The 14,065-nt window shown below is 42.8% G+C and overlaps 1 protein-coding gene across 1 annotated transcript in view; it reads left to right on the plus strand.

Annotated features, from left to right (window-relative positions):
* Positions 1-4,178: 4,178 nt before the first annotated feature.
* TAF1A (TATA-box binding protein associated factor, RNA polymerase I subunit A) overlaps positions 4,179-14,065 on the plus strand; it is a 13,102-nt gene continuing 3,215 nt past the window's right edge. Inside the window, exons 1-8 of the mRNA XM_027641618.1 lie at positions 4,179-4,528; positions 6,006-6,175; positions 7,464-7,577; positions 8,883-9,081; positions 9,870-10,000; positions 10,848-11,006; positions 12,111-12,177; positions 13,636-13,756. Of these exons, the coding sequence (XP_027497419.1) occupies positions 4,393-4,528; positions 6,006-6,175; positions 7,464-7,577; positions 8,883-9,081; positions 9,870-10,000; positions 10,848-11,006; positions 12,111-12,177; positions 13,636-13,756 (1,097 nt within the window). The 5' untranslated portion in view covers positions 4,179-4,392. The remainder of the gene's footprint in view (positions 4,529-6,005; positions 6,176-7,463; positions 7,578-8,882; positions 9,082-9,869; positions 10,001-10,847; positions 11,007-12,110; positions 12,178-13,635; positions 13,757-14,065) is intronic.

Below are 14,065 nucleotides of genomic sequence, written 5' to 3' on the forward strand. Positions count from 1 at the left end.
GTCGGCAGGCGCCGGCAGGGAAGGAGGGACGGAGGAGGGAGGGAGGGAGCAGACACGTCAGCAGCGCCGGCGGGAGGGCGATGTGGCGGGGGAGGGACAAGCGCGGCCCCGCCGCCGCCGCCGCGGCGGAGGGAGGGAGGGCAGCGCACGGACCCTCCCTCTCTGCCGGCGGCGTCCCGATCCCCGTTCTGATCCCCATCCCGATCCCCGTTCTGATCCCCATCCCGATCCCCGTTCTGACCCCCATCCCGATCCCCGTTCTGATCCCCATCCCGATCCCCGTTCTGACCCCCATCCCGATCCCTGCCGCCGCGCCGGGCAGGGAATCTTTTTCAGATCGCCGGCTCTTTTTCAGGCTCGCCCCGCAGGGGAAAGAAGAGGGAAGGTTCTGCCTCTTATTTGTGCTTACTAATAGCAGGTCTCGCTGGTAGAGGATCGCTGGAGTAGCGAGCGGCGCAGCGGCCTGGCCGCGCTGCAGGAAGGATGTACTTGTCCCCTGTAAGGATATGACAGACCCGAACATCCCTCTGGCTGCTCTCCCTGCTGCCCCGCCGAGCAGTTCTCATCTCCGCTGGGGAGGAGCAGCCGTCGCCTCCCTCAGTGGCCTCCGAGAGCCTGAGGTTACACCTGCAGTGAAGGCGGGTTTCTGAACTCACTCAGCCGTGATCCCACTGGGGAAAGTGCAGGGTTTCACACCAGGCAGCCGAAAATACAGGATTCCCCACCAGGCCCATCCTTGCCCTTCTGTAGCTGCAGCTTCCACTTGCTGATATATTTTAGGTATTGAATGTTTGCAAACAGAAAGACGTGCTTGCACACATCTGTGCCTGCCCTTGCAGAATCAGAATATCCTGCGTTGGAAGGGACCCACAAGGATCATTGAGTCCAACTCCTGGCCTGGCACAGGAAGGTCCCCAAATCCCACCATGTGCCAAAGTTTTGAGAGCAGAAGAATTTGGCTTATTACATACACAGTAACACCAAAACAGTGAGTAGTTAATGAGAAATAAATACACTGGTGTTCCAAAGTCCTCTCATCAAAATTACCTTTACACATTTCACATTCCTGGAATTACGCTGCAACGGTAAAAGAAAGAAAGGAAGATTTTTAGAACCATAATCACCAACAACATCAATTCAATTGGTTACACAGGCTTGAACTTGCTGTTCTCTGGCCTTTACAATCTTCTGCTTTGATTGGAAGTTGCTGTGTCAGAAGCAGTTCTGGTGAAGGAAAGCTGCACAGCTCCATGGGGAGAGAGCAGAAGAGAATCATGAAATCACAGATTCCAGAATGGTTTGGGTTACCATTCCCTTTTCTTCACATCTATCACTTTCATATTGCTTTAGAGATCTAAAATAGCAGGATGACAGCAAGAAGTGACAATGCTAATGTACAGCTGAAAACCAAAACGTTTTATCCCTCCTTCTTTTCAGTCTCATGTTAATTAGCAGAGCCTCTGAGCGGACAAAGAGAATAAACGACACAGCCAAGAATGGACAGGTAACATGAGAGAGTCCTCTTGCTGGTTAATTTAAATTTTTTTTCACTTTCCAAAGGGCAGAGTCTGAGGCAGCTCCCAAAATGAACAGGCACTCAGTGGAACTCATAGTCAAGGTGAATGATTCTGCTTTTTTTTGTGGATGTCAAAGGACAACTCTGGGCAGCTGAGGGTTTTTTATAAGAGCCCTTTTAAATGCTACATCTCAAGAGTTAGCCATCACCACTTCTAATTGCATGTGTTCTTATCCCATCCTCATGGTTACTGATTTTTTGCTCTGCAGACTCTCATTTCTCCATCATACAGGGCCTGAGATCCAAGTTTAGTTACTGCTATGTAATCTCTGAAAAATATGTAAACATTTAATTTTCAGCCTCCGTCTCGAGCAGTTTAATGTTTTAATCACACTACAAAAAAGCATCAAGGTAGAAACAGGTATCTTCCTTAGTGCTGCAATGAAGTGTCGGTACATCTTTGCCCACCTTGGACATCCTGCCTGTCCATCCTGAGGATCCACATGGTACAGGAATGCAGTGATTCATTCATCCAGTGCCTATGTTCTCCAGACCTAGTGCAATATCGTGGCTGTAGCCCCCCTGTAATTTTCTTGACATTTTTGTGTTTCACTTCCTATAGAATGAGGTGATACGTATTTGCCATTGCTGATATTGGCTAATAAAAACCTCTAGGAAAGCCTAACTCAGAAAACCCAGAAGTGAATTTTGTCACAATTTACAATATAGAAGTAAATGAATTCAAGTCACATTTTATGATGACTGCACAAATGAAAGACAAGCATTTTCCCCTCAACACCAATATTTCTTGTGTTCTAGTGCCCACACCTTTAGGTCCAATCTCTTGTGAAGAAAGAGCTGTTTAGTAATTTTCCATCAGTACAAAGTTATCAAGCTTATCTTTATTAAAAGACCAAGACAAAAGGTAACGGTATCTGTTGGTCATAAAGACAAGGGCAAGAAGGGGAGATGTAAAGAAAAACAAGATCACATAGTTCTTGCATAAGTCATTGCCTTTATTGTGCAATAGCGAGCAGCCGATAGGTATACACAGGATTACCACTGCAACTGTCCAGCATTCCCTACAATTTCAAGTATTTCAGAGTAAAAGCATGACCACTTATTAACATACCCAGCTTTCCCCAATGTGTGACACAAACCAGAAATATTTTACTTTGTTCAATTTAGATATTTTAGGCAAAATTTCCTTCAGTCTTCAACCCCAATGTTGGAAATAGATGTACTAAACTATGAGAGTAGCCCCACTGTACATGAGAAATCTAACATTTTGTGTGTATCTACAGTTACAAAGCAGCTCTCCTATCTATTCTGCAGTAAAATACCTACTAAAATAACTGATGCCCACTAACAAGATCAGTTGGCTAAGTTTATCTAAGAATTCGCAAAGACTCTCACCCATGTATGACACAGGAGAATAAAAATAACAAGCCAAATGTAAATATCCTTCTATGCAAATGTGAAAACTTTTGCAAATAAAGTGGGGTAGGCTGGATACTGAAATTAGGGAACTGATCTAACAAAAGATCAGAAATGTTGTAGGAAGTGCCATCATGCTTGGGGAACACCAAGGATCAATGAGATACTCACAGAGGGTACCAATTATAAAGGACAGTAAAAGAAGATGACACTCTCAGAGAGGTGGTGCTATCTAACAGTTTATCATCACTAGTCCAGTAAGTTAACTGTCAGTAATACAAAATATTTATGAACTGAAATGCTGGTTGTATACTGGAAGAACACAGGATCTAAAATACAGAAAAAGTAAAGGGAGACTTCTGTTATCCCTACACAGATTTATTTAATGTCATATTAAGGTATGGTACTGAGGTTCAGTGTTCATATACTGCAAACAACTGTTCTGCCTTGTACTATTCTCTTGACACACATTATTGATCACAGCTGAACCAGGATACTGCATTACATGAACCTGCAATCTGAGCCAGTTGATTGTTTACACACTCTCCCATTTTAGAGCTGTTCTGAAAAAACTCTGCAAAATTGTACACAGAAAACTGGACTTTACCCACATCAAAATAGTCCACGAAAAACTCAGTTTCCACAAGTGGTTTAAAGAAACAATCCCAGCACAAACTTGTACAAACCAGAATCTGCGGCTGAGGCAGAGTCCCAGAATTCAGGTATCTGCGGTAGCATAGGCAACATTGTTGCTCTACAATGCACAGGATTTTGACTGGGAATCCTTTACTTCTGTAGAACATGACGAATTACAAACTAACAGAGAAGCAGCAGCACAGCTAATGGAAAGAGTGACAAAGGACCTCGCTAAGTCACTTTGAGAGTAACCAGTGCATTAGCCAGGGCTCTAGTGACGCTTTGTTTGTGATACGTGTAGAATTAAACACCTCCCTGCCGCACCACTACACACTCCCAGCTACCGTCCTGTGCCGCTCCCCATCCCTCCTGCTTCACCCTTGGCCAACATTCCTCATTTTCCCACTTCCATACGCAGAGGGAAGCGAGGAAAAGCGCACCGCCCCCCGCCCCACCGCCACGGCCACCGCGGGGACACGGAGCGCCCTCTTCCATCATGGCGGCGGCGATGCCCCGCTCTCCCGGCGCGCATGCGCAGGACAGTTTCCCGCCCTCCCTCACCGGTTATGGCGGCAGAGCCGCTCCATGTTCCTCAAGGCGCGGGTGCCCGCCGGGATCGCCCCGCCCATGCCGCACGCCCCTGCCGGGAATCGCCGGCGTGAGGAGGAGGTCCGGTCGCTGCCCGCCCAGTCCGAGCTGACCCTCCGGGTTCGGCTTCGCCGGCGGATCTTGCCTCACGAGGTGGGAGGTGCCTACTGCCCGCTGCGGATGAGCTGAGGAGGTGCTGGTCTGCCCGCGGCGCCATGGACAGCTTCCTGGAGGGGGAGGAGGATGAGGAGGCCGTGGTGGGGAGGAGGAGCAGCCCCGCCGCCCCGGCAGGGAGCACCTTGCAGCCGCCCCTGCACCTGCCCTTCCTGCCGGTGCTCCTCCACCAGCCGGGTAAGGGCGGCGCTGGCTGCGTGAGTTCTCGTTGTGAGCTCCTTCCTGCTGCTTTGGGAAGGATGGCACCAGATTTCAGCTCCCGTTCTCCAAATCGTCTGTTAGCGGGGAGAAAGAGATTCGAAAATAGCCTTAGTTGTTTTATGAGCTGGCAGCGTGCCCTTGCGGCCAGGTGATGTCCTGGGGTGCATTAGGAAGCGCAGGGAAGTGATCCTGCCCCTCCACTCGGCCCTGGTGAGGCACAGCTGCAGTGCTGTGTCCTGTTTGGGGCTCCTCAGTACGAGAAAGACAAGGAGCTACTGGAGAGGGTTCAGCAGAGGGCCACAAACATGATAAGGGGTCTGGAGCATCTCTTATGAGGGGAGACTGCAGGAGCTGGGCCTGTTTAGTCTGGAGAAGAGAAGACTGAGAGGGGATTACATTATTCCATATAAATATCTCAAAGGTGGGTGCCAAGAGGACAGTGCCAGACTGTTTTCAGTGCTGCCCAGCGACAGGATGAGAAGCAATGGCCATAAACTAAAACACAAGAAGTTCCACCTCAACACGAGGAAGAACTTTACATTGAGGGTGGCAGAGCACTGGGACAGGCTGCCCAGAGAGGTCATGGAGTCACCTTCTCTGGAGACATTCAAAACCCACCTGGGCGAGTTCCTGTGTCACCTGCGAGAGGTGGCCCTGCCTTGGTAAGGAGGGTTGGACTGGATGATCTCCAGAGGTCCCTTCCAATCCTAACAGTTCTGTGATTCTGTGATAACTCAAATGCTGGCTAAGTTAGGTAATTCCTTTGCCTCCTCCTCCGGGTAGGAGGTGTCTTGGTGAACCCTTCATGTGCCTCGCAGAAGGCTTTTATGGATGAACATTGTTGTAGGGCCACGGCTTGGAGCTGTGACTTTTAAACAGATGTGGGCATGAAGTGCTGGTTTCAACATAAATTGACCCACTATTCATGTAAAAAAGCTAAATGGCCTCTTTTGTACTCAAAAGAGAATAATTATCTACATTTATCTTTGTGGGAATTGCTTAGCTTTGGCACTGAAATAGCCTGTTTGTATACATGTATGTAAATCTTCAGCAGAGTGGGATCACACACTTAGATGATGATTAATAAGTGAAGAGAGTTGTCTCTAAAATATCACAAAATGTGCTGTGAAGCTGTCTAAGCACTGTGGGCCTCTAATTCTGGTAGGGCAGTAGTGTGAAATAATTGGCTCGTCACTGTTTTAAGTGTCTGCAGCTGTGTGCTGTTTGTAGAAAATGCCATTTCATATTATATTTTCGGCTTTTCCCATAGTTTTTTTTTTACTGTGGACTTGTAGGTGTGTTTATCTTCAAAACCACAGAGTTTAAGATCACTTCCTGTAGTGTCCAAGAAAGATCATATAAGAAAGATACTGAAATGGGGGGCACATTGTCATCTGAATAAGTGACAGTTGTGGGCTCAGTTGATCTTTTTGTTGTTTGTTTGTTTGTTTAGCATCTTCCCATGAACACAAACTGAACTTCAAGAAGAGCAAGGAAGGGTGTCTGAGTTACATTCAGGATGCCATGCTACAAAAGCAGTGGAAGAGGGCTGCAGAGTTTCTGACCTACTATGTTGAGTCACTAGAGAAGGACTATTCCAGAGAACCCATCGGTCCATCAGAGGTAAGTCCATGTCCATTATCTGGGTTCTTTTGCAGTTGCAAAAATACTTGCAAGCAGTATCTGTGACACTTCAGGACCAAGATTTGCCCTAATTAATTAATCACAGATTTGCTTTTTTCTTTTAATTAAAAAAAAAAAGAATTGCAGGTAAGACCTGAAAAATTACTCAGCTTTCATAAATTAGACTAGAAAATAAAGATGTTGAAGCTTCTAAAAGCAAATGAGCAACTATTCAGATGCTGATGTAGAAACTCTTGAGTGGCAGGCTGCAGGAAGTACACCAGACCTCACTGTAAGTGCTCAAGGCAAATGCTGTCCAATTACTCACCAAAAGCCTGCCCCTGCACAGACATGTCTCTGCTGAGGGTTTAACCCATCTTGCTAGAGCTTGATTCTGCTGAGATCTCACTTTCAGGGGTGCTGAGAACCTGCAGTGTTTTTCCTGACAGGGTGCTCAGCAGTCCTGAAAAGTTCTTTGGGCTTGCAGGCTGGTTTTGTGGGGTTGTGTTGGGATTAGTGTGGGGGTTTTTGTTTGTTTTGGTGTTGGTTGGGGTTTTTTTAACACAGATTCTCAGCACAAGAGATGAAAACTTGGCTTGGTATAAATTAATTCCATCAGGAGTGTATCTATGAAAAGTCAGCTTAAAGTAGTCTTCTAAAATGGAAAAGCAGTGAGTGTGTTTGCCTCTGGCACAGGCATCAGTCAGAATCTGTTTGAAAGTTAGTGGCTTATTTAGGTCGTTACTGGCTCTTCCAGTACTTGCAAAACTCCTCACAGGTACTGAGATGGAAGCAGGTGGAAGGAAAGGGATCAGAGCTTTTAAAGAAATGGAGTACTTGAATATTGCTAACTTGCAGACCTTTAAAGCAGGTGCATGTAGATGGGAAGCTACATCTAATTGGAAATAATTTTTATTACTGTGTTCAAAGAACTGTGTATACCTTCTGTCTCAGTGGGATCATATCAAAGGAGAACATAATTTTTCAGTGATAGGAGGGAGGAACCTTCTGACAATGCAGGTTCCATAACCTTTGCTGGAGTGCTGCATTTATAATGAGTAATTATGAAGCATGCACTGAATGACTGTAAAAGTCTTACAAGATGAATATGTAAGTTATTATAGCAGTAGATAATACTTAGAATACTTAGTGTTATTTTTTTATTCACGATTCAACTGTACATTTTTTTATGTGTTCCAGTAACTAAGTTTGATAAGACTGTATATATGGTGACTGTTGCCATTTTTGTACTAAGGTTGTTTTTGAATCTCTTGCTCCCCATCCACAGATGATTTGGAGAATAGGAACTGAAATTTTGTACCATCATTCCCATAGCAGCATGAAAGAGTTCAACTGTTTCATGGAACAGATGAAAACTTTAGGAGTTAAAAGGTATTTGAAGGTGAGTATACTTAAAGCAGTCTTGATGATTTTCCACATTTACCTGAACACTTATTGAATATTAGCTTCTGAGTCTCTCTTTTGAAATATATTACTGACATTAACATCAAAAGAAGAAAAAGATAATACATTTGAGTTACCAATTGTATGATATTTTAATGTTATTTTATACTTAACCTTATCTCATTTGGCCTATATATTTGATCACAAATGCATATTGTCAGTTCTTAGAAGTGCCTAAACCCTTCAATTAAGCTCTTAATTTGAATTTGAAACAGTTAAATTGGTTTTCATGCATGCCTCAATGACATCTAATTACATGTTAACACCTGCCAAGCTTTGTTTCCAGTCCTTAATTTGACCACTGTGCTCCTGACTGAACAGTTGTACTTAAATGTTGCAATCGTTACCATCTTGCTTTTTGAGTAGCTAATCTGACTATAAAACAGCACACTGTGCACATCTGTGTCACTGAGCTGTAGGGTTTTTTCCTGGGGTGGCTCATTCAAACCTATACTGTTTTGGTTTCCTTGGCTGTTTCTTACTTGGGATGGTGCTTCTGTCTTTCATTCTGTTGTTGAAGGTCTTCAAAGGAAGTTGTGTACAAGAGTTTGCTAGAGTTAAGTGGAGGTTTAGGCTTTGATCCAGTGCCTAATCAAGATGATAGGGTGGTAGGACATCCCTCTTTCAGGTGCTCTGCAGTTGGGTAAACAAATGAAAAATCAGCAAATGCAACCCAACTGGGTTTCCTCACGTCATTTCTAGATCTGAAACAGGTATAGCACTTGTTAAAGATGAGCAGGTTTTTGAGACAACTGCTTTCTGCTGCCTTGTTAAGTAGCACTGAGTGTCTGCCACCTGATGGGTGGCTTTCTGCCCCACAGATTTCAAGTACTTCAGCCCTTTTCCTGGGAAGGTATTGCAGGGAAGTGAAAAGACTGAAGCTTTTGAAACCTGTGGGGCAGAAATTATCTTTCTATGTCAGATATGCTTTCAATTACTAATGTTTCTCCAGCATCTTCAGACAGAAAGAAATATATAGGTTCTTGGCTTATCTCCCTCCCCACAGTGACACTTGAAATCTCCCATTCTTTCCTTTTTCTCCAAAATTCTTTGTAAAGATACTTTTTGGATAAAAGAATATTTAAATTTCTAATTAAAATACTTTATTAACTGTGCTGGCAGCATTTTTTGTGCATGTCAGGAAGTCTGTTTTGCTACACACGTGTGTAGAACTTTGCTGTATTGCTGAAACTCTCTCAGTTGGAGGTGTGAAATGCTGTGGTTTGGACTGTTTGAATTGCAGGTCTGCTTGGAGCATGTCTTTCATCTCCTTTGTAATGGGCAAATAGATGAAGCTTACCAAAACCTGTCCCTGGCAGAAAGCTGGAGGTTTGGAGAACAAACAGCCCTTCAGGATAAAGAAATGAAACTGATTCAGGCTTACAGGGGACTGTTGGATTACTATAGCTGGTCTAAGCAGAAGAACGTCCTGTTGGAGCATGGTAAGTGTTTTTTGGCTTGAGGTGCAAACTTCAACAAGCTGGCTTGTGGAGACACCACGGTTTGCAGTGATGCCTTTTCTTTTACCAGACTTCAACATTTGATGGTATGGCTGATACATGATTCTGTATCAGCAGTGATGGTGGTGCCAGAATGGCACACTGAGCCACACCTTTCTGAAGTGCCCTGGATGGCTGTTCCGAAACTTTTTTGTCCCCCTGAATCGCATTTCTTGTATCCAGCCAGCGTGAAATAGAACCAAATAATGTCAAAGGAATGTATTCACTTAAAGCAGTGGGTTAATAGGTGTGCAACTGCTTGATTGCTGCTCAAATTTTGAGTGATAGCAAAGCCCTGAAAACTTGTGTTTGAACTTCTGTTTATTTAAAGATACCTAAGTTGCTACAAGTGTGTCACATCTAATTCTGCATATACCTATGTTATCAGTTAGATTAAGATCTAATCTAATTGATAACAGTTTCTGTGAAACTTGTTTCTGTGAAAACTAAGTGTTGGATTTGGTTAATGGACCTTGTGCTGGTAGCATCTTCGAGTCTTGGAGTACTCCTCATCGTGCTCCATAAGCTGAAATTGCAGGATAATAAATTTGATTGAAGAGCAGTGAAAATTTCTTGTTTCATTCCTGAGAAAACGGAGGCATCTTTTCTTAGAAACTTTTTACCTGGAGTACCTGTTTAGCAAAATGTGTTCGTCTCAGGTGCACCGCCTCTTCAAGGTCTTCATTTGCTTGGCAGAGCTAACTTTGTGTTATTCTTTGGTGTTTTGGTAGGTCTGGATGGATTTGCAGACTTGTCTGTTGAACAGGAAATGCACAGTTGCTTTCGGAAGGCAGCGGTGAACTTAAAGGAGATTATTAAAATACCTGGAGTCTGGGATCTCTTTGTGAAATGCTATGTGGACGTAAGGGCATGTTTCACACATGTATTTCTTTTGTCTAATTTTCTTTAGGATGCCTGTCTGCAGCTTTTTTATGTGTGTGTGGGTGAAAACAAAATATTTTAAAAGCACTGCATTTGTATGTGTATGTCACTGGCTTTGATATAGAGCACAGTTTACTCTTGGTAGAACTGCAGAGCCTGCACAGAGCACAAAAAGGACTTTATCTGTGCATTGTCAAGAGAAAGAAATAGACAAACAGCTTGCATATTTTTTTTTTTCATGGTGCTACAGAAATTGGAGCATAGCTGCTTTTGTTTGAATTCTTGAAAACAAGTTCTCTGTTTTTTGGCAGGGCAGTGTTTTTTCTGGATAACATTAAATGTTAGAGGTGCCAAACATGCAGCCCCTCTATGTTTTGTTTTGAGTTTTTTAAATATCTGCTTAGAATTTGTAATTAAGAAACAAAGTTAACCTTAAAATCTCTTTGGAATTATTTACTCTTTGTCAGTGCTGATAAGCTCTGACTTCTCTAAGCACATCTTAAGGAATTTTCCTCGGTGCTGGCATCCACCAAGTTCTCTCTTTAAAGACATGACAGGCTCTTTTTCCAGAGAGCAAGTGCTGGTAATTCTTTGACAATGAAGTGTTAAAGAATTTTCTCATGTAGTAGCTTCTATGTATGAACTTTTGTCTCTCTGTCATGAGAGTAGCCAGTAAAATGAAAATACACTGTTCTTAGTCTTACCTAATATGCTGCACTCTTAGCTACAGATCGTGCTATTGGATAGTTTTGTGGCAGTCCAAAATTAGTTGTAGGAGTTTGATTACATATATCTGGCAAACTAATGACAGGCTTAACTTCTCCTAGCTGTTGGAATTCTATGGAGACCATAATGAAGCCCGCCAAGTATTGAATGAATATGCCTACAACTCAAAGTTTCCTGCCAATCCCAATGCTCATGTCTACCTCTACCAATTCCTGAAGAGACAGGGTGAATCAAAGAAATCAGTCATCTCTGCACTGAAGGTATGTGTTCCATGGGAGATACAGTCTGTCTCATTCATGTTGAGTGGTGGTCTGGCACTTTGGTTCCCTTGAACTCTGTAACATTATTTACCCTGTTGTATTCTTTCTGGGAAGCAGAGGGTTAGAGGGAAGTTACAGGAGTGAGCAGTATCCTTTACTTTCTTTGAATTCCAGTTCTTGCTTTGCCTTTAACTGATACATCACATCACTTTTTAAAGTCAGTGTGCAAGCTCAGAGAACATATTTACATGGTCCTACAAGTCTGTATCAGCAGTCTTGTACATAGCAAGCATTGATTTCTGTTAAAGTTTGACCTTCACAATATTGTAGAAATTATTAGATGCTTGCTCTTTCACATATTGATCTTGTCTAGCAGTTAGTTTCTCTGCTTGTTTTTAATGAGCTGTGCATTAAAGCTAAAATAAAAGTTAATGTCTGCTGGTTGTTGGCAGGCAAGACCTTGCTTGACTAAGCTTTTGTACAGTTGCTCTTAAATGTCTGCTTTCCTTACCCTCACTCCTTGATCTTCCTACTGCTTGCAAACAATGTTTTGCAGTCCGTGTTGCCACTTGATGGCACTAATGTGCTTTTATTAGTGCAGGTGGTGTTTAAAAACAGCTTTATGAAGTTTAGACTTTTAAACTGTAGGGTATATGTATGCAATTCCACCTTCTCAGGACTTTTTTGCAGTGGCTTTAGACACTAGTCTCTTAAAAGGTAGTGACGAATCAAAGAACTGGTTTGATAGGTCCAGAAACTTATCCAGTGCACAGAGCAGTGGACAGGGCAGCTAGGACTGGCCTGGGGAGAAAATGACATTGCCTTCTGGATTTGAGCTTCAATCTAAATTGTATTTGCCTCATGTAGTGTTTTTTTAGCAGCTGTCAAGGTATTTCATCGATTGTGTCTCAGAGTAGTGTCACAGATGTGCAAAATGGACCTAGGCACTCCTTCTTTACACCAAGGCAGTAAGGTACTAGATTGCTTAATTTTTTGAATTAGTCATCCAAAATTCTGAAGCCTGTGCTTCTCTTGACCGGGTAGAAGTGTTCAAAAGTTTTCACATGAAAATAATGTGTCTGGGTTTTGCCTTTTAATTTTCAGATCTTGCATGATATTGTTCCGTCTCATGAACTTATGATAGATTTTAATGCCATGCTTCAAAAATCAAGTAAGTCTACCTTTTCTCTTTTCTGCTTTTTAAAGTAATTTTGTTTGTTAAGAAAAAAAACCAAAAAACAACCCAAATTCCAGCTTTCCAATCACAGAAACCTTTAAGTTGAATGTGTGAGTAGGCATTTACAAACTTCTGTAAACAAATGCCTTTCTCATTTTAAAGGCTGATCAAAGCAAACTGTTGTAAGACACAACCAGAATCTCAAAAATAATTTAAATTTTTTTTTCAGGTACTCTACTCTGAATTCCAGGGCCTCTGTTCCCTTTTGAGGATCTCTGATTTATTTATTTATTCTTTTTGTTCTAGAGGAATTGAGATGGATCTATTATTTAGTTCATTGTTATTGATTAATCAAGAGAGCTTTATCTTAGAGTTGGTAGACAAGTCTTCCAATTTGGAGACTTTTTTCCAAGTTATATTTCAAGTTGTCTGTCTTATTGTGATCTGGTGTGTCCCAGCAGGTCAACAGATTTGTGAAATGCCCCTGAATGAAGATTGTCCTCCCTTCTAATATGATAGGGCTTAATGGCTTTAAACTGACAGAGGGTATGTTTAGAAGAGATTTTAGGAAGAAATTCTTGACTGTGAAGGTGGTGAGGCACTGGAACAGGTTGCACAGAGCAGCTGTGGATGCCCCATCCCTGGAAGTGTTCAAGGCCAGGTTGGATGGGGCTTGGAGCAACCTGGTCTAGTGGAAGGTGTCTCCGCCCAAGGCAGGGGGTTTCGAACTAGATGGTCTTTAAAGTCTCTTCCAACCCAAACTATTCTGTGATTCTTCATTGGAAGGAGGTAAAAAAGACTGTTTGGCTGGAACCTCCCTTCTTCTGTTCATTTGTGATACATTTGCTAACTTTTTGTAGCTAATGAATACAACCTGATTTTTTGAAGACATTTATACAGGTAAACATAACTTTTTCCTCATTTATCTACTGTCATAGGTCAGGTGTTGTTTTAAGAACTCTGATGACACCTAACAAATGATGGCAAATGTCCACTTCAGTCCTTTTGATCTCAGGTTTGATTTTTTTGGTGGCATCTTGGGATTTGAAGTATTCCAGAGACATTGTGTTCCCTTCCTATGGGAAGAATGTATTGAGCAGAGGTGCCAGTTGGAGGCACTGATTAGTGAGCTTTGGAAACAGCAACTTACTTTGAAAAAAGCGAGGCAGTGTGTGATAAGTGGGTGTTGTATGTGTTCCTCTTGAGTCAGAAGTGTTTGAGCAGGATGGGAGTAGGGACAGAGTGTCTCTGGTGTGAGTTGTTTTCTAGAGACAGGAAGTATTCCCTAACTTCATCTCTTGGAAGCAGCAGAAGGGAATGGGGGGCACCCTCAGTAATGGGGACAGTAGCAGCATTTGGAGAGGCAGGATAGAGATCTGTATTTCACTTGTTGCTTACTAATGAGTTCATCTTGGTCTAAGCAAGTCATTAATCACCTTAACCTTTTTTCAGAGAAAAGAAAAAAGCGTCGATTGGGGCTAGAAGTTATTTTTGCAGCCCTGGATTATGCTGGCTGGAAAGAAAATGTAAAAGCATGGAGCTGCTTGGCAAGGCAGGTGAAACAAATTGTAATGTAAGTATCTCTGATGCAATGTGCTAAAAACAAATGTATCAAGTCTCTGCCTTTGGCAATTGGCAAAGTGTCCCTGTGTAGCCTTTCTCTTCCTGCTGGTGAAGGGAAGAGCTGCCTGGCCTACTCTGAGTTCTGTGGCACTGCTTGACTGCAGTGTGCTCTTGTTGGGAGGGAAGAAGAAAGCATTGAGAAGAATTCAAAATTTCCAGTACTGCATTTCCTGAAATAAGCTGTGGTATTTGTGGTTGGTTGGTTTGTTTGTTTTTGTTTGGTTTTGTTTGGTTTTGTTTGGTTTTGTTTGGTTTTGTT

This window comes from Corapipo altera, unplaced genomic scaffold (assembly GCF_003945725.1).
Source record: "Corapipo altera isolate COAL_440 unplaced genomic scaffold, ASM394572v1 48b, whole genome shotgun sequence".
NCBI lineage: Eukaryota > Metazoa > Chordata > Aves > Passeriformes > Pipridae > Corapipo > Corapipo altera.